Source organism: Simochromis diagramma, unplaced genomic scaffold (genome assembly GCF_900408965.1).
Source record: "Simochromis diagramma unplaced genomic scaffold, fSimDia1.1 OVJJ01000331.1, whole genome shotgun sequence".
Classification (NCBI taxonomy): Eukaryota; Metazoa; Chordata; class Actinopteri; order Cichliformes; family Cichlidae; genus Simochromis; species Simochromis diagramma.
In genome coordinates this window covers 271,020-290,497 of record NW_024387127.1, presented here as the reverse complement: position 1 = coordinate 290,497, position 19,478 = coordinate 271,020, and the positions used below count along the sequence as shown (strand labels likewise).

At 41.3% G+C, this 19,478-nt stretch overlaps 1 protein-coding gene across 5 annotated transcripts in view; it reads left to right on the top strand.

Moving 5' to 3' along the window:
* The window catches only part of kcnc2 (potassium voltage-gated channel, Shaw-related subfamily, member 2), a 111,585-nt gene extending 96,075 nt beyond the window's left edge, over positions 1 to 15,510 (top strand). Inside the window, exons 2-5 of one of the 5 annotated variants that reach the window (XR_005698187.1) lie at positions 3,349 to 4,282; positions 6,380 to 6,550; positions 12,183 to 12,518; positions 13,189 to 15,510. Coding sequence is in view for 3 of the 5 variants with exons in the window: in XM_040047045.1 (XP_039902979.1) it covers positions 3,349 to 4,282; positions 6,380 to 6,550; positions 12,183 to 12,328 (1,251 nt within the window). In the remaining 2 variants the exon portion in view is untranslated. Of the gene's footprint in view, positions 1 to 3,348; positions 4,283 to 6,379; positions 6,551 to 6,862; positions 7,991 to 12,182 lie in introns of those variants that run through there. The other 4 variants (XR_005698186.1, XM_040047046.1, XM_040047045.1 and 1 more) reach the window with 4 other exon arrangements.
* The last annotated feature ends 3,968 nt before the right edge of the window (positions 15,511 to 19,478 follow it).

Sequence of the window (19,478 nt, the reverse complement as noted above, 5' to 3'; positions counted from 1 at the left end):
TGTCAGCAGTATTGGTGGACATACTTTTTCTACTGTCAAATCTATAGTCTCTACCCCATGTGCACGTGACGTGGCAGCCGTACATGAAGGTCACAGGTCGTAGCTCCTCAGCAGCCGTTATCACTGTGTCTGAAAAACTCTCTGAAGAAGCATGCCAGACAAATGGAGCTCGTCCTCTGGCTAAATTAGATCTGCATTGTTCAGAAATCGACTGAACAGTGTGTGTGTGTGTATGTGTGTGTGTGTGTGTGTGTGTGTGGTGCTCCCTGTGCTGGCTTTAAACAGCGACTCATAGAAGCACAGGACTTCTTCATCATGCAGAGTGCATGTGCTGCAATCACATGATAAGTTAGCACATTTGCATTTTTAACACCTACCATAAATAACCTTGTGAGGCTGTGTGTAAACAGGGGCATCAGTGCTACACCAGCATGTGAGTGTGAGCTCAGGTCCAGCTGCTGTACTGTGACATGATCCAGCTTTTAAAGGCTGCTGTATGCTACATCCTTTCTCTACAGACGTGAACACATCAGAATTACATCCCAGCATGAGACAGAACTAGTCATTAGTTGGCGCAGCATCCACACAGCTACAGGAAACAGCTCAGGCTGCTCGTTTCAGCCAATGTCATGATAAGACAGAGATGGAGACAGCAGGGAAGGTGAAATAAAGACATCATAAAAGAAACACAGGAAAAAAGAATGAATTTTGAATTAGTGAATTTTTCCATTTTTCTGTTTAATGTACACAAAGAAGCGACTACAAAACAAACAAACACTGTGAAAATTTAAAAGAGCTTCCACAGGAGCTCTGACCTATCGGGGCATGCAAACTGGAGCTATGGTGGCATCCTGTGGTGCTGGCAAAGGATTGTTTGGTCCTGCTGGTTAGCATGTTACAGTGCATGCCACATATGCTCCATCAGATTCAAATCTGCAGTTTCAAAGCTGGGTCAACACCTTGGCGGGGTGCAGTGTCTTGCAGGCACAGGCTGCTACCATGGGTTGGTGCCTGTCTATAGGGTTAAATGTAAAAATAATATCTACACGTACAGCAGTAGTCTTAGATTTCTAGCAATATATTGCATTCTAATAACGTGATCAGTATTTTTCATGTTGCCTGTTGTGGTTGTGGCTGATAAGCATACTTGTAAACCCTGTAAACCAGCGGTCTCCAACCTTTTTTGCGCCACAGACCGGTTTATGTCCAACAATATTTTCATAGACCGGCCTTTCAGGTGTCGCAGATAAATATAACAAAATAAAACCAGTACCGGTACCAAAAAATGTATTCATAACACACAGGAAAAGACCCAGGGAAACAGAGTTAACGATAAAAATGATTAAAAAAATAATGCTAAAAACCGATAAAAACCTAAAACCCATGAATTTCACACCTGAGCCTCAACTCTCGCGCGGCCCAGTACTGGTCCATAGCCCGGGGGTTGGAGACCGCTGCTCTAAACCACAAAAACAAACTTTTTACTCATTCAGCTCTCAAAAACTACGCTTATATTTTGTATTCAAACCGTGCATGACGTGAAAACTCGTCTCAGTTGTTTAGATCTTGCATTTTGGAATCCTTCAAACAGTTTGGAGAGACTCAGCCACGTCCCTCGAGAGGGAGCATTATTCTTCTGAATGATGTTTATTTTTGCAGCAGGTATCAGAATTTGATTGCATCCAGATTGAGTCCGATGATTTGCTTAATTTCTTAGCAAAATCAGAGAAAAAGTAAAATCCTTCACATGCAGTGCACTGTACTGCAGAGATTTATTGTGTTAGTTCAGAAGTGACATCCCACTGCAGCAATGGCGTCTTGTTTACCTTCGCCTACAGCTTGGATCAGTCTATAGTAGAGGAAAAATAAACTCATAGCCCAATGTCAGAGGTGGGAACTGAACAGCCTTGTTATATTGCCTCTGTCAAACTTTTTACAGCACTTTCTGCATATCTATCTACATATACTATATATTCAACAATCTCAAAATACATATAAACTGAGTAATCCACAGTACATGGTGTTTAGTGATACCGACTTATCCCCACACACTGTGCTGAGGCTTTAACTTTGTGCCATTGAAAATGTATGAACAAAAACACTTACAGGGTAGTAAAGATACATAAAGAGAGGCACTTGAGTGAATGCACACACACAGTTCAGGATCACAGTAACCCAAATAGTGGCAATGATATTTATGAGAGCGTGTGAGTCATGCAATCCAAAACAAGGCAGAGTGTGAAACGACTTCTTTAGAGCACAGTAGGTAGAGCGCACCAGTGGAGGGACTGTGGGAGGATGGTGGAGAAGCAGCATACCAGGCTGTAAATCTGCTCCATCTAGCTCTTAGAGAAAGTTGAGCATGTCTTCTTCCACAGCAGCTCAATGTCTGGATTTGAGCTCAGGAAGCTGTTTCCATTAAGGATTTGCAAAATATGTCAAAAACATGAAGTAAAATAGCTTGGGAAATTATCGATGTTACTTTAATAACATGCAGACTCCCCCTGGGAAAATGAATAGATTGCTAATGCCAAACTGATGTCAATGATATATTTATCGTAGATCTATAGATTTAGACTTTACCACTGTGCAACAAATTTCTATCTGCTCAAGAATGTCCAGTAAGGTACGCTACCAGTGAATGAGTTAAGAACAAGTCTGCAACTGGGTGCCAGTTAACCTATTAAAGCATAGCAGTTTACTATTGACCTTTCAAATAATACTGCATCTTACAGGGTTTCATAAGGTATGGCATTTTCCCAGTTGCCATACGTCACATCTTACTCCAAAGACGATTGCTTAGCACTAACATAAGTGACAGAAATAAGGCCAAAGTCAGTCGATCTATAATTAAGATGATCATTTTTTATAACGTGTTGCTAATAGACATGCCCAGATGTATTAGAGATCAGGGTTTGAACATCCTACAGCAGAATAGCCTTTTTAATTTGCCCTGTAAGCTTTGAGCTATTGGCTCTAGACTAATATAGTAACAGCAGCTAAACTATGAGGTCAGAATGAAGTATGTTTTTGAGAGCGGGTGTGTAACTCAATATGCAAAACCAAATGAAGAGATTCCCCGTCACCTTTCTCCACTGGGTTTGAAGTCTACTGGGCGTTTCTTGCTTTACTAGACTGGATCTGCATTCCCAGATTGAGTCTCCGCTCTTTAGTCCCTTCAAAATGATGCAAATGTAATAAACCTGTTGTAGTTTGTCCCTTTCTCACGAGAACACTTATTGAAGGATTTTGGTGTCAAATCTATCCTAAATAGTATAGGAAGCCATGGTTGAAATGAAATGTAATGGCGATAATGTGTTTTTCTCTATTTTGTCTTCTTTCTCTTAGTTTATTGCCTTCGTGTCTTTGTTCTTCATCCTGGTTTCCATTACCACCTTCTGTTTGGAGACTCATGAGGCTTTCAACAAAATCATCAACAAGACTGATGTGGCGCGGGACAGCAACGTGACCGACTCAGGTCCACAGTATGAGATCGAAACGGATCCTGCTCTTACGTATGTGGAAGGTGTTTGTGTCTTCTGGTTCACCATTGAGTTCCTGGTGCGTGTGACCTTCTGCCCAGTCAAGTTGGAGTTTTTTAAGAGTCTTCTTAACATCATCGACTTCGTGGCTATCTTGCCTTTCTACTTGGAGGTTGGGCTGAGCGGCCTTTCTTCAAAGGCTGCCAAGGATGTGTTGGGTTTCCTCAGGGTGGTTCGTTTTGTTCGTATTCTGCGTATCTTCAAGTTAACACGACACTTTGTGGGACTTAGAGTACTGGGCCACACGTTACGGGCTAGCACCAATGAATTCCTGCTGCTCATCATCTTCCTGGCATTGGGAGTGTTAATTTTTGCCACAATGATATACTATGCCGAAAGAATCGGCGCCAAGCCCAATGATCCCACGGCTACCCTCCACACTAAGTTCAAGAACATCCCCATCGGCTTCTGGTGGGCCGTGGTAACCATGACAACACTGGGATATGGTGATATGTATCCAGAGACCTGGTCAGGTATGGTCGTGGGCGCATTATGTGCTTTAGCTGGTGTGCTGACGATAGCCATGCCTGTGCCCGTTATCGTCAATAACTTTGGGATGTACTATTCTCTGGCTATGGCCAAGCAGAAGTTACCCAAAAAGAGGAAGAAACATATCCCTCAAGCAGTGCAGGGAGGGTCCCCCACCTACTGCAAAGCTGATCTCAACACCACCTGCAACAGTACTCAAGGTGACCTGTGCCACGTCAAAGGGAGCAGGGTACTAGAACGCAACCGTTCAGGTAAGACCATATGTTTAGACAAAGGTCATATGGAAAACAGAACTAAGACGCTTTGTTTAACAGTTAATTCAGATTACACTGAAGGGGGTTGTTTATGTAGTGGCAATGAAGAGAATTCATGAGGGACTTCCTTTCAGTTAGAAAGCCGTGGCCATCTGACAGATTCTACTGATTTCCCCATGTGACCCATAAGCTCCAAAGCAGTTCCCCTACAGATGACTGAGCTGTTTTTACAGCACCAATGCCAAAGGTACAGAGAGTGGGAGATAAGCATTCAGACTCCTTGTTTCCAAGTGTTTCTTCCTGTAAGGATTGCTCATTTGGTGCTCAGACTGTAGGTGGCTGTTTTTCCCTCCAGTACCATATCAGTAATTGACTCTGACACATCTGATATTGATGGAAATTAATGTTGACCTCTGTATACTCGCTTTCTTTCAATTCTAATACAGACATTCCTCGGGGTTGGTGCTCCCTACTATCTGTTTATTAAGTCCCTGAAACTTACATTTAATAACCGCAGAATATTTCATGATTCATTGACTGGATGCACAAACAGAATCATTCTGCCATAGTCACCTCTCGGATTTTCTCAAAGGTCATTTAGAATTTAAGGCTGCAAAGATACTTTCCTCTCATGTGTCCTTTAGATAGGACATATAGATACCAGCTTTGTACTGAGTCTGATAGTTCATACAACCCCCAACCCTATGACATCAGAATATGTTGTTGTTTTAACTGTTGTTGGTAATGGCACACATATTTCTTTTCCAAATCATACAACTTGTTCTGAACAATTACATATTTTTTGCAGTTTTTAAATCAAACAATCACAGTGTAATCAAAGTACAGAATTGTAGCTTTTAATTCAAAGAGTTTTACAATAATGTTTGCATTTACTGTTTATGAATCACAGCCATAGTTCCCATTGTCAGAGGCTCAAAGTAATTGGACAAACTAACATAATTTTAAATGAAAGGATTCAAAACAGTCCTTTCAAGTCTAGAGCCCATGGATCTCATTACATGTATATTTCCGCCACTGAGACGCTCTGCTAGGTCTTTATTTAATTGCCACTCGTTTGTAAGTTGTCCCTTCAGTTTTTGGTTTTGGTTTTTGGGGGAGGGGCTCCTTGCACTGATGTCTCTTTGGATCAAATATAGAGAATTCACCTGTCCAGGTAACATATATGCGAGTTAATTCATTGGAGCCATGAAGGTGCATCTGAAATTAAGACTATGTCAAACAATTGACTCTAATTCCTGAACAGATAATACAGTTTTTGCACCCGTTCAGTTAAAGTCTGCACCAATCACGTCTTCACTGTTTGATTTAAAATCTAATACGTTTGAGGGCACAGATGTATAAATCTGTGTAGCTATGGTAATTGCTAACGCTCCACACTGGTGTTATTTAATCTTGATACTTTTTCATCTTCACCATCCCCCCCAAAAAATTAATATGATTCTCCTGCAAAGGGAAACACTGCTATACCAAGGACCTCCACTGTCATCCACAAACTATTAGAACCACGTAAATGTACCAGCCCTTCAATTTTATTACATATTTAATCATAAAAATTGACATGGCCAATTGTGAAACTGTCAGTACGTGTCTTTAGTCCCCAAAGAGGAGCTCTATGACTGCCAGAGCATGTAGTTACACGTTAAGAAGAATGTATTAGCCTGATCTCCTTCCTAATAATGGATGGAAAATGTCACTCAAATACACAGTCATAGCTCTTTTATATAGACAAGGCAAAAACGACATCAGGTTTTGGCTCTATGAATTATGCTGTTTGGCAGGGTTTTCCTTTTTGGGTAAGAATGGAAACATCAGTCTCACCTGTATCTTTTCACAAGGTTAAAGTAAAAACAGATTTCTTGAAATCTTTGAAATCCACAGAGTGTCGTCATTCCATGGATTCAGATTGTAGTTTCTTTCTGTTGAAGGCAGACGTGAGGATTGTAGTTTCATTGCTTGGTAACTTCTTCTGTTGTCATGTCTATGAGGGAAAAGTACCACAAAATCATCAGCTTGGTGTAAATTGCATGAATGAACAAAAGCAAATATGGATGTGCAAATGGATTTTTCTCTCAGATCTGTCTGTAGACTGCAGCGGGGGCAGCGACCTCACCATGTCTCCTGAGGAGAGGGTTCCCATGCGTAGGTCCAGCACCCGAGAACAGGACCACCGGAGTGGGGGGACCTGTTTCCTGCTTGCTGCCAGTGATTACACCTGCCCTGCAGACGGAGGGATACGAAAGACAGGTAGTTTAACTGATATGTAAAATTTCACTTTTTTAATGTCATTTAATTCAAAATAGAATTAGAACATTGTGATGTGATTTAATAAAAGTATTCTAAAAAGCATGCAGATCTGTTGTTTATTGGGAAATCATTGTCAAATCCACGCTTGCTGTTGTGCACTGCTACTGATTAGTTGCTTGAATCATCAGTCATCATTAGTAAAGTTCAGTTTCCTGGAACCACCGGTCTGAATAAACCGCCTGTCATTTTAGAAGGTACTATTAAAATCACAGATACTTGTCCAAATGCTCATCAGCTGATCCATGTCCTTAGTGAGTGGCACACCAACATCCCAGGAAGGGAGGAGGCTTTATATTCAGCCCTAGTCAGCTCAGGTAACGTAACCTGTTGACGTGCTGTTGCGACTCTCCACAGACACACTGCATAACATTTTTGGCCTTTCTAAGGGGCAAATGCATCCCGGCAGCTGACTCAGAACTGTTGCTTTCTTTATTCCTGTTTTCTGGTTGCCTGGAAACAGTTGAATACATTTCTGACCCAGTGTCTTACTTTTTTGGCTGTGGACTGGTCCACTGTCCGTCCACAGAATGCAAAATAATTGCCAAGTACATCATCTGCCTGTAAGGTGATGATACACCAGCAAATAGTTTTTCACTGTCAGAGAGGATAAAAGGTTAAGGAACAAGATTTTAGTCAACTCATAAACATATTTATAGGGTAGGGTATAAATCACCAATGGATATCAGTCTTATAGCTCTGGCTACCGTTCTTACAAATCCTGTACTGGCTGAGCCCTACCAAACATCATCATCAGAGGATCTGCAGGAAAGAGACGAGGTTTTAGTTTCTGCTTGTAACTCTTGGCCATAAAGCTAACATTTATTTCTAAAGACATTATACATTATCAGCTCCTGTTAGAATTGATAAATACACTATTTATCAGTTTCTTAAACTTTTTCTCTTGTACCTTTGGTTTTTACATTATTTAGCAAACCATCAGTTCCAATAAAGCAGTTCTTTAAATTTGAGTTTGCAGAAAAATGAAGAAGTCACTTTCCCAAATATTATGAGTTGGAAATAGCTCTGATTGCATGACTGAAATAATGTTTTTCATAAAACTACAGGAATAAAATTCATCTTTATTTGCTGTCAGACTTGCCCTCCTGAATTGCATAGCACATGTCACCTTGTGCCAGTACATTGTGAAAAGGTCAGACTCAGAAAGGGCTTGCTAACACTTTGACCCAGCCTAAAGGTTATTGTTAAGTTTGCACCTGCTGAATTTCCTAAAAGTGTTGTTGCTGTTCTGTATGATATCAAAGGCAGAAAAGGTCAGGAAAGTAGTGATGGGATTTCCGGCTCTTTTTAGAGAACCGGCTCTTTCGGCTCGGCTCATTAAAAAGAGCCGGCTCGTTCGCCCCCTGAACCGGCTCTTCAGGTTGTTTTGTTGCTTTAATTAATTTATTATTAACAATAATATGAAATTATGCACAAAAGTAATTACTAATGTAAAAAAAAGAGTGGTTTTATTTATACATGTTTACATATAAACATATGCGGTGGCCCCTAGAGACAAAGCACGTACAAACTCCAAAACACATTTCTAGCGTTAACTGAACTTCCAAAACAGAGCTACCTACATCACTTAAATTGCACAATTGAACGCAATGTGTTTGTGTATTTATACACAGGCACTCATATATATTCAAATAATTAAAAAAATGTTCATTTACCTGTTACTACCACACACTAAATCCGGTCGTTGGTACTTGCTGGCTTGTGTAGCCACTAGGTAACAAAAGCTCAACACTGCCCCCTAGCATCCTGGAGCACCTCTGTTGTGTTTTGTACGTGTTTTGAGTTTTTATGTGCTTTGTCTGTAGGGGCCACCGTAAATATACTTTTATTTATTCACTCCACATAAAATGTAATAAATAAATCATATAATACAAAAACCAACTATTCACAGTTCAACTTTTAACTATTTAAATTTTCAGCTTTTTCCTTTTAAACAAATTTAAAGTGAAACAACACAAAACACTGCAAACCACAACACAATTAAATATAAATTAAAATATGAAAACAAAAAGAAGATGCACATTCTCTGTCATATGGACCTGCATGAATAAACTTTCTGAATCCTTTATCATCCGCAACTGAAAATAGTTGTGGATGATTACTATACCTTTCTAATGTGACGTTGTTGTCCCTGGCTCTCTTTCACTCTCTCTCCCTCCCGCTCTGTTCCTGTGCTACTGCGAGTGTAACTATCGCCCCTCCCTCCTCTGCCCAGCAAAGCACAAGGCTCGCGTGCGGAGTGAAGCGGAAAAAAGTGCCAGAGAGAGGATGAGAGAAAGAAAAAAAAAAAACCCACGGCTTGCGATAAGGAGCCGGCTCGCATCGTTCACGTCAAAGATCCGGCTCTAAGAGCCATTTCATTCGCGACCGACACATCACTACAGGAAACAAAGCACATAAATCAAGCAGCTCACAGAGCAGAGATTAGTTCAAACTGCAGTTTTTTTGATAGATGCAGATTATCTCTGCTAAATAGAGAACATACCAAAATGTCATTTGGATGCTATGTGAAACATATGTCATTCAGATTGCTTCTTCTATTTACCTGCAGAGACATGAATCTTGTGTTAATCTGCAAAGTACAGTGGAAGCATTAAGCCTTGGCTAACTGCCTTGTATGGGAAGGTAGCTGCATCTCCAGGAGCCTAGCTGAATATCCGGCTCCTAATGTTATTGCTGTAAAGCCACCTAGCACTCATTGGATGGCAGGCAAATCAGTGCTTCTGTTCCACTGATTATTTTGCTAAAGCACCCATTATACAAGAATTCTAATGAATGCAAATCATTCATTAGGCTTGCTAACAGAGCCTTATTTTTCATTGCATTAATAATAATAATAATAATGGATTGGATTTATATAGCGCTTTTCAAGGCACCCAAAGCGCTTTACAATACCACTATTCATTCACTCTCACATTCATACACTGGTGGAGGCAAGCTACAGTTGTAGCCACAGCTGCCCTGGGGCAGACTGACAGAAGCGAGGCTGCCATATCGCCATATCATATTAAGCAAAAGAAACAACAACAACAAAAAACAACTGCTGATGGCTTTGAGGTGGTTACTGGAGTAGTCTAACAGGTTAACCTGTCCACATCTTCAGCGACAGCGCATCATGATTTTCAGTGAAGTCAGGTGAGCAGCTGTCCCTTTTATCCATCGTGGTTGCAGTTGCCACCACACTGACGGTAATGCATAAAACATGGGTTCCTTTCTTGTTCCCACTACCTGTTGGCTCAGACCCAGGCTCTCTTTTGTTCTGCTCGCTTGGCTCGTTCTGAAAGAGCCCCAGTTTAATTTGCACCCATGCTCTCAGTGAATCAAATGGTGGTGTATGCAGAGTGGTAATGAGGCAACATTTCCATTTGCTGCTCCTCATCAGCCGATTGGCATGCTCCATTACTGCGCTGGCTGCTGTGGCTTGTTTGGTTATTTTGAACCCAATGCAGATTTACTGATATGCATCACATGCAGCATTTTCAGAAGTTTGAGCTGTTGTTGTTAAGATGATTGAATTAAGGTGTGTCGATTATCATCATCATCAGTATGTGTCTGGATTCATACACACACAGTAACATTTGATACATAATCTAAGACATATGCATGTTGTTCATTTTAAGCTACATATTGTGGTTCAATATATGAATTGGTGGTTTATATGTGCACTTGTTAACTTTAACCGTTCCTTGAAAATTTTATCCATTTCTAATGGGAGAAAATACTAATGATGCTGTCACTGGTGCCACAACATGAACGACTGTTTTTTTCTTCAGCCCTAAAGTTAAAGAATTATAATATCTCTCATTTAGCTAAAACGACTCTGACAGAGTTCACAGAGGTATTTCTCAGGGGTGGAGCTTGCTGTGCAAGTTACAGAAATACAATTACGGAGGAGCTCCGCTGGCTTGCAAAGTTCAAAGAACTTCAAGATACATACAGCTTCAAATGGCAACACATAAAGTTTCCAAAATAGATATGCTACTTACTAATTACCTAGCTAACTACAGGGTAGCACGACTGCTCTATTATTAGTTTAAGTTTTCATTACAAGCACCAAGAAACAGAAACACTTTCTACAATATAAACAAAATCAAAAGCTGACTCTTCCGTCCCATATCAACTTTTCATTAAGTAACTAAGCACCACTTTTTCAGAGGAAAGATTGTCAGTAAAGTGAAAGAGAAATGAAGTAGATTCCCAGCATCAGAGGACTGACTACAAATCCCACGAATGTTCCTGTTGTGCGTCAAACACTGGCCTGATCACTGACCTCAGACTCCCTAACCAAAGACAGCTGTGCAGCTTCTTTCTTCAACTTAATTTCACCAAAGCTGCCATCTGTGACGTCGTGCAGCTATGAGGGGCATCTCTGATGAAATTATGGACATGTCGCTGCCGCTGATAGAGAGGAGCAGCCACACGCCAGTAGAAACAGATAACCTTTACCATGACTAATTCACTAGTTCACTGACCATCCACGAGTTAGCAAACCTGTGGTCCAAGATGCTGCAGAACAAATCACAGAGCTTTCTTTTCTGTATCAAGATCTGCAGATGTGGGTCAAAGCAGGAACAAGTTCATTAAAGCAGAATGTTTTCTTAAGAATCTACTTAAAGGAATATTGATCTTTTTAAATGACAGCATTTTGTACTGTTGAAATTCAATATTTCATCTTAAAAGTTTTAAATAAATAGCACAGCTGGCCAAACAGCAAACACAAGTGAGATTCAACTCTGACATGCTAAACTGCTGGCATTGTTACATTTTTGGACCCTAAAGAGAAAAACATGAATACTGTGCATGGTGGGGCTTTAAAGTCTTCCACTTTTTCATCGCTCAATTTTAAAACATTTAGACAATTTGATGTGGCATAGAGATTCTCTTGCCATCTGAAAATATAATATTATTGGGCAATATATTGATATAGTAGTGCATTGTTCAACAATAAAAGTAGCCTTTTTTTCAACATCTGCTGTGACGACAAGGCTACCAGTAACTCCCTGCTAGCATAGCATGAATGCAGCATAAAGAACAGCTCGGGTTTAAAATGTCGCCACACAAACTTATTTTGTTTCAGAGTAGGCAAAGATTTAAATAAAGAGAATTTAATTTAATTATGCATCGATTTACTGCAGGAACTAAAGATGTGAACAGCTATCGGTGTATCCACTTTTGTTTGTATTTGTTGTAGATGTAATGGATTTCATATTTCAGTTACTTCAGCAACAATATAGATAGTTTGCACTTAAAGCAATCTTAAGAAGCACTTTTGAGCCAGTCAGGTTGTTTCTTCCTCTCAAGCAGCTCCAGGCCTAAGAATTTCAACATGCTTTATGGCCAGTGTCATGAAATGTGCTGTACATGCACTCACCATACAGTATGCTACTGTTGCTATGTCTCACTCCTGTCTCCTGTCTTGTCTCGGTTCACTCGGCTGGCTCGGATTTGGATCGTTGCCTGCCTGCCTGCCTGCCTGCCTGTGTGTGTTCATGTCCTGTTCCTGCACAACCACCTCCACCACCACCACCACCTTTGTCGCCCCCCTCATCTGAAGGCTATGAGAAATCCCGGAGCTTAAACAACATAGCGGGCATGACTGGCATGGCTGGTAACACTCTGAGGCTGTCTCCTGTGACCTCGCCCTATGGATCGCCCTGCCCGCTACGCCGCTCTCGCTCCCCTATCCCTTCCATCCTGTGAGATGTCCACCTCTGGACCGCTTTGACCCCAACCAACCCATATCTGTTCCACTAACAAACCACATCCCTCTGGCATCAAATCCGAACTCTGTTTAGTTCTTGTGACTAGTGGAGAAGTACTCCACCATCGTAGCCAAGAATCGTGTAAATGTCTCGAGTAACCTGAGCAAGTTCTGCGCTTTTCCTTCGAGGTACATCTTCTTAGCTCACATTCATCTCCTGATGTACCTTTTAGCTTGATATTATCATAATGTGAGTCTTGCAATAAAAAAACTGTTACTGGTGGCTTCAGAGGTAGCAGCCATAACGTGTAATAAAGGACATTTAATAATCAGGGATATTAGATGTTGTTATATTTAGATACCTTGAAATAGATGTGCTTCCAGAAAAAGAAAGAGAGATGTCACTTTGTTTTAACCTCACACAAACTGTGACTTTGTTGATGGTAAACTGTGTTATAATTGGGTTGGAGTTGGAGAGGAGGGGCAAGTCGCTTTTCACCCGCTGTTGGGCCTGCTCATGTTTTTGCATGGATCATCCTGTAACCATCGTCTTCAAGCAGCGTGCACAGAGGAGGGGAGGAGAGCTCGAGGATCTGTAGAACAGACTTGGAGTTGTTTCTATAAAATGTTGTTATGTTGGGATTTAGGCGAGGGAGGGCGTACCCGACTCGTACCATGTCTCATTTTGCCATTGGCTTCAGCAACAATCCACCGAGGAGACTGAAAAGCCCAGCTGGGCGTTGCTTTCTGCTCATTTGCTGCTATTTCTGAATAACTTTCTCCTCCTCTGTGTCTAATTTTCTTTTTCCTCTGACGTAGTGCCACCAAATCTGTTGTGTTTCTGGTTGTTTACTCACAGATAACTGCAAAGAGGTTGTCTTTACTGGTTTTACACAAGCAGAGAGCAGCGTTCTATCTTAATGGCTTGAAGAAAGGCACCGCCATAGTGGAAAGGTAAAGGAATGAGGGTGCGGTGCCATCTCACCCTTTTCTTGGCTATTTTTCAGTGTGTGTGTGTGTGGGGTGGGGGTGGGGGGCATAGACAGGTAGCATTTTATTCATGAGATAATGTCCACAAAAAATAAATAGATGTACGTCCCCAGACTACACAGTTGAAATTGAAGCTAATCAGTCTTTTTGACAATGACAGGCATAAACTGCCTCTGCGTACCAACAGGTGTGGGGAACCAGACGTAACCATGCAGCAGTGTGCCTCGCCCATCACTACAGTATGTCTATAGAAGTAGCAGGAGGTTGCTAAGCAACTGGCTCACAACTAGATGCATCTTCCACGTAGCTCGGCAAAAAGTCAAACTATCAGAAAGAGGAGCTTGTCTTTGTCTTTGCACCTAGTTATTGATTCACGCCTTACATGAACGACCCCAGCACACAGACGAGCCTTTAGAAATAAAATTTTGTACTGTTTTGATTTTTGTGCATATATTTTTAAACAGACAGCGTGTGCATGGTGAGATCTGATGCATTTCTTTCATCCAGACATGTGTTTATATTTTATTTAGACAATTCATTTCCTATTTGAATAACAGTGGGATAAATTGTCATCAGTATGAGGACCTATTGCAGTGGGAAGACCTCATTTGGAGCCATAAGGCCACGCCTACAGGACAATAAGGATGAGGACGCACCCGAGAGCCACTGACTGACAGGCTGTCGGTGAGCAGACTGGACGACTCACAAAAAATTCTTATTTTGAAAAGGAGAGGAAAGCAAACTGGGCTCGTCCTTAAAAGAGACTATCTAGTGCGTAGATTCTGCTCCTGTAAATACAAAACAACACAGCACATCTGGGCCATGTGGCTCTGTCCACACATCTGTCTTTTGATATAGCGAGTCAGGTACGAGGCGGCTCGCTGCTACGTTGCGCCGTTGACACTCTGAGTCAATCATATTTCTTGCTGTGGTATCCCTCCTCGCAATAAATGTATTGAGATGCATCAGTCGAGGCACTTTGTGTTCAAAACAAGGAGTGTGTTCATATATGAAATTCCACACCGAGTATATACAGTGTAGAGAGGCAACGTTGAACAAATGTGACATTACGATCATCTCTGCTTTTGTTTCTCTCTGTATTTTCAGTAGGTTAATTGCTCTGCTGTGTGTAACTGTGTGTGTGTGTGCGTGCGTGTGTGCGTGTCCTAACAATCCAGGGTAAGGTCTATAGCTTGAAAGGCCCGGTCAGAGAAGACCAGCGAGTGGACTCGATGCTGTCACTCTTGTACATTTAGCACAAACAGAAATGAGACAGAGCTCCCCTGTGATGCAGTGCCGTTGTAGAAGTCCCCTCTCTACCCTGCGTTAGTGCTGCAGACGTTCATCTCTATACAAACCAAATTGTTCTGACCAGACTATTCCTCATGACTCCTGGTGGCTAACAAAAATAACTTGATTCTTCCAGATCTTTCCCCTTGTGGGGGTGAAGCAAACGTGTAGCAGAAGTTTACCAAGTTATACAGCGGGACTTCTAGAATGGCTACATCTGCACCGTAGCAATCCCACATACCCACACAATCAGATTGGATTCGCAATAAGCACCCGAAAAACAAAAGCACCGATCCACACTGTGATTTCAGGAGCCTGTTAAAACAGGAAGGTGAAGGAAAACGAGTGAAAAAGCAGCTGGAGAAGCTGCCAGGCGAGATCTGAAAGTGGCACAACCGGCACAGTTGTAGGCTAGCTGTTCCAGTGTCGCCCTGAACCCACCATCCTCCTCATGTAGTACACACGCTGCTTCACTCTTTGAATTGACAAAGGGGTACCGTTCTTCGTGTATTTCTAGGATGATGTTATAACTTGAAAAAAAAGGTGTTTATTTTTTTGAAACCAGAACATGTATTTTTGTGTCTTACTGTGGAGTACTTTGCTCTTTCCTGTAAAGTCCTGGTAGTCTGATGCTGTGCTTCTACATCGTGTCCTCCAACTGTCAGGCTTTTGATCCAAGTTCATGTTTCGTATGTTTTACTGTGAGCATAATTCTAGTTTTTGTAATTCTGTATTTGTGGAGCCTTTTGTTGGCAAGTGCATGCTGAAAAGAAAAATCATTATGTCAAATTGTAAAAAAAAATAAAATATGATGACATATTGTATATCACGTTCAAAACAATGTGTATAGAGTAAAGGTAAATACTATGTGAGAGACTCACATAAACTATTTATCTTTTAACAGATGGTCTCTGTCTTTGCTTAATTTCACCTATTTTCTTCTTGGTTGTCAGAAAAACACAAATGTGTGTTTAACCTTCACGCACACCACACAAACCCTCACTTTTCATATAGGAGTCAATCATCTCCACTTTTCTAAATAGAAAATCGACTTATTTCTTTTGATAATGCTTAACTTCACCTATGAAACCACCTTCAAACTTTCCCCTTTACATTAGTGACTCAGGTCTCTGCGCACAGAAAAAAAAAAAAAATCGAACCTGAATTGAAATTAAAATTAGAACTTTAACAATCCTGTTCTGCGGTGTTAGTCAGTGACTGGCTGCTCCTGTATGGGATCAGAACGATGCCACCTTATCCCACAGTCCAGCCAATGATGCGATTCACATTCGTATATACGCAGCTGATCAACGTGGTTGACAGGCTCTGACAGCGTCCTCATGTGCCGGTGTTTTAGCGAGCAAAGCGGCTGATGTGGAGTGAAGGCAGGTTAATGACAACGTGTACAACCATTGGAGATGTGAGCAGGACAGACGGAACAACTGACGGGAAAGTGTGAACTTTATACCAGTTTTTAAATTGTGTTGATCGGCCACGTAAAACCAGATTTATGATAAAATATCTGCTGTTTGGTTTTCTTCCTGAATACTGTCGTTGTTTATATTTACTGCGGGTAGAAACGGTAAAAACGGCGTTTTATAAGGAAAACGCTCGAAAGCCTGTGAACAAAAACAACGCCAACCCCCCTCCCCCAGCCTTTCCTATTGGTGGAAAAATGAAACCTGGTCGACCAATCAAAAAATGATATGGCAACATGACATTTGGTTGTTTAGGAAGGGGGAAGTTTTAGGAGTGACGGCGGAGATTTGCGACATTTAGCGTGTTTGGAGTCTGAACATAGTGTGTTGTCTTGTGTAGTTAGTGTGTAGTGAGTGTGTAGTGAGTGTGTAGTGAGTGTGTAGTTAGTGTGTAGTGTAGTCAGTAGTGTTGTTGTGTGTGTCAGAACAATGAGGCGACTGCTGAGTGTTACAGGTGTTACAGCAGTGATACATCTGCTGCTGTCAGGCCTGCAGGTATCAGGCTGTTGTTCTCCTTCATCTCATAGTGGACAGAAATTATTTTTTGGAGCGGCACAAATAATTTGTGTGGCATCAGATTTGATGCAGAACAGCTGATTGTTCTGTAAATAGTTTGAAATGTTTATTTAAAAAACACCTTGGCTGCATTTTTAGGTAAACAGCTGCAAAAAACCACAGACTCATAATGCAGTCAGAGCTTTATAAAAAATAAATAAATTTAAAAAAAAAAGAAAGTTGTGTTTTCAAAATTGGAGTTCAGGTTATTTTTACTTCCAATAGTGTTAACATGCTGCACATGAACAAGATTTTTTTTGATTTTCATTGTAAGTGGACTAAAGCAGTTAATTAAAAGTCGTCTAACATAAATGTAAATGCTGTAATCTGATTATTTTAATAAACATGTAACTTGGATGCTGGCGTGACCACAGTGCACACGTCTGCTGTTGCTCACAGTGGTCCAAGTGTCCGCTCAGGGAGTTTGTGTGAAACACCCTCAACATTGAACCAGCTGTCCAACCTGAGCCAACCTGCCCGACTTAAACTGACTGCAGTGAATCTCAAACAGATACATTTTTTTGCCATGATATATGATTTTCATCATTTATAGATTTGATATTTCTGCAAGTTTATTACAGTTAGTAGCCAACTTGCTCCTATTCAGTTAACTACTGAAACCAGACTGATCCATCTAATCGCTCATTTATTGACGCCTCAACACAAAGTGGATGTGAAGATGGCAGCTGGCTGTGAGTGGTCACACACCTGGTCCCCATCTTTGAAGCAACTGTTTCAAAAGCAACATGCTCGCTGCAAACAGCTGCCGTAATTTCGGTTGTGTCGTGGTGACCATGCTGACTGCTGTTGTCCTTAGTGTGACATTCCTTATGAGGACATTTGAGCGATGGCGGGGGTGTAAGGGTCATTTGACACTTGCCGTGAACACACCAACAGCGCTGGGCGACAAAGATGATGTAAAATTGTAACATCGCTAGCCCCATTTCTGCATACATGAAGCATAAATAGAGGTGGCAATGTAATGACGTCACTGACTACACATGTGACCAACGCTGGAGGTGTACTGGTGTATACTCTAACCTTGAATTAAAGCCAGGAGGCAAGTTTGTGTTCCATCACTTTGTTCCTTTAGATTAATGGTATAGACTGGTTCTGATATAGTGCTTTATAGTGCTATATAGTGCTCTACTCTGAGTGCTCCACAGCAATCTGATGGATGCATCAGAGATGAACTTGGAATTAGCATCTAAAAATAGTTCTGCTGTCTAAACATTTAGAACCACAGACTGCACTTAGTCTGGTTTCCAGAGTTTTGCTCATAATGTTTGAAAAACGTCAGAAAGGTTGCCAAGATGAGCAGAACACACATTTACCAAACAGATTCGGTCATGGACTTCAGCGATAACTGGCAGGAAAGATCTTTATGTAGAAAACAATTGGACATCTTCTTGAAAGAAGACCTGAAGACGTTCCTCCAAAATGAGTCTCTCCTCTCTCAGCAGAGGGGTCTTTATCCAGCTGTGCAGAGCTTCATCACATTTTGTTTTTTGGGGTTTTTTGCATTCTGCAAATAAAAAAATAAAAAAATCAAGTCCAGTAATTATTATATGGCAAGTATATACTGCAGAAAGAATGGAAACTAGATCCCCAAAAATGTAAAAGTTTATTGGGATAAAGCTTTTGGGAGATTTTTTGGAGAGAAAATTTACTCATATCTTTAAAAATGTTATGTATGTGATCATATTTCACTGATGTGGTTCAAGCAAAATATGTCTAATGTATTGCCTCAGGTCAAACTGTCATTCAGTAAAATGTGCAGTACTCCAGTTTGATGGGAAGCTGATTGTTGTAGCTGCACTTTCCCATTTACTCTTATAACACAGGTGTGTTTAAAGCCAAGCCAGTGCAGCTGTGAATGAGAGTAACAGACAAACAAAGCAGCTGGTCTTTGTATGGAGACCAGCTCTGATTACTCCCACAGGTTCAGGCTGAGATAATGGTGAGTCAGCACCTTCCTCTCCCACTTCCTGTTTTCCCTGATCATTTCCCACTTCGGGTTCAACAGTCAACAGCACTCGGCACACCATATCTCTGAGACATCCCAATTTCCTTTACTCCAGTCGCTATGGAAACAGCCACAGAGATGCCAAGGAGATGTAAACACCCAAAGCTGGGAGTGTGTTTTTCAGGACAGGAACTCTGCGTTTCCCTTCTTCTCTTCCACCCACCAACCCTGCCTCAACCTTGGCACGGTGGGGGTGGGGGACGCTGCTGAAATCCAAAATACCAAATTCGTGGCAGGAATATTGCATCATGGGCTGTTTTAAACATCTTTGGAAGGGGGGGGCAACTTTATTAGATAGATCAGTGGCAGAGAGAGAAGGTGGAAGACATGCGGCAGGTTGGACTCGAACCGGGACGGCTGCTCTCAGCCATAATGCATGTAGGCGCCCACTCATCGCACTCTGAGCTAAACCGGAGCCCTGAAAATTCTTATTTTACCAAAGTAACCTCTACATTTTTACTGGTCTACTATCATTGCATTGTACGATTATTTTAATTTTAATTGTATGATATGCTTAGTACTGATGACTACTACTGCAACAAGCCTTTCCATTGGCCACTTGAACCACTGATCCGTTTTGTATTTCTTGTAAGCAAGATGTGTTGCACATTAAAATTAAATGTCTCGCCTGTTTCTACTACAGTTCGGACTGGATCCCAATTGAAATTGGTCTATGAGTCAGAGTTCGTCACTTCTGACTGATAACAGACATAAAACTGTGAGTTGTTGAGGACATCCTCAACTGTCGTTAAGCATTTCTGGCACTGTTAGCTACTGTTAGCATCTGTTAGCTGTCGTTTGCCAGAAGTG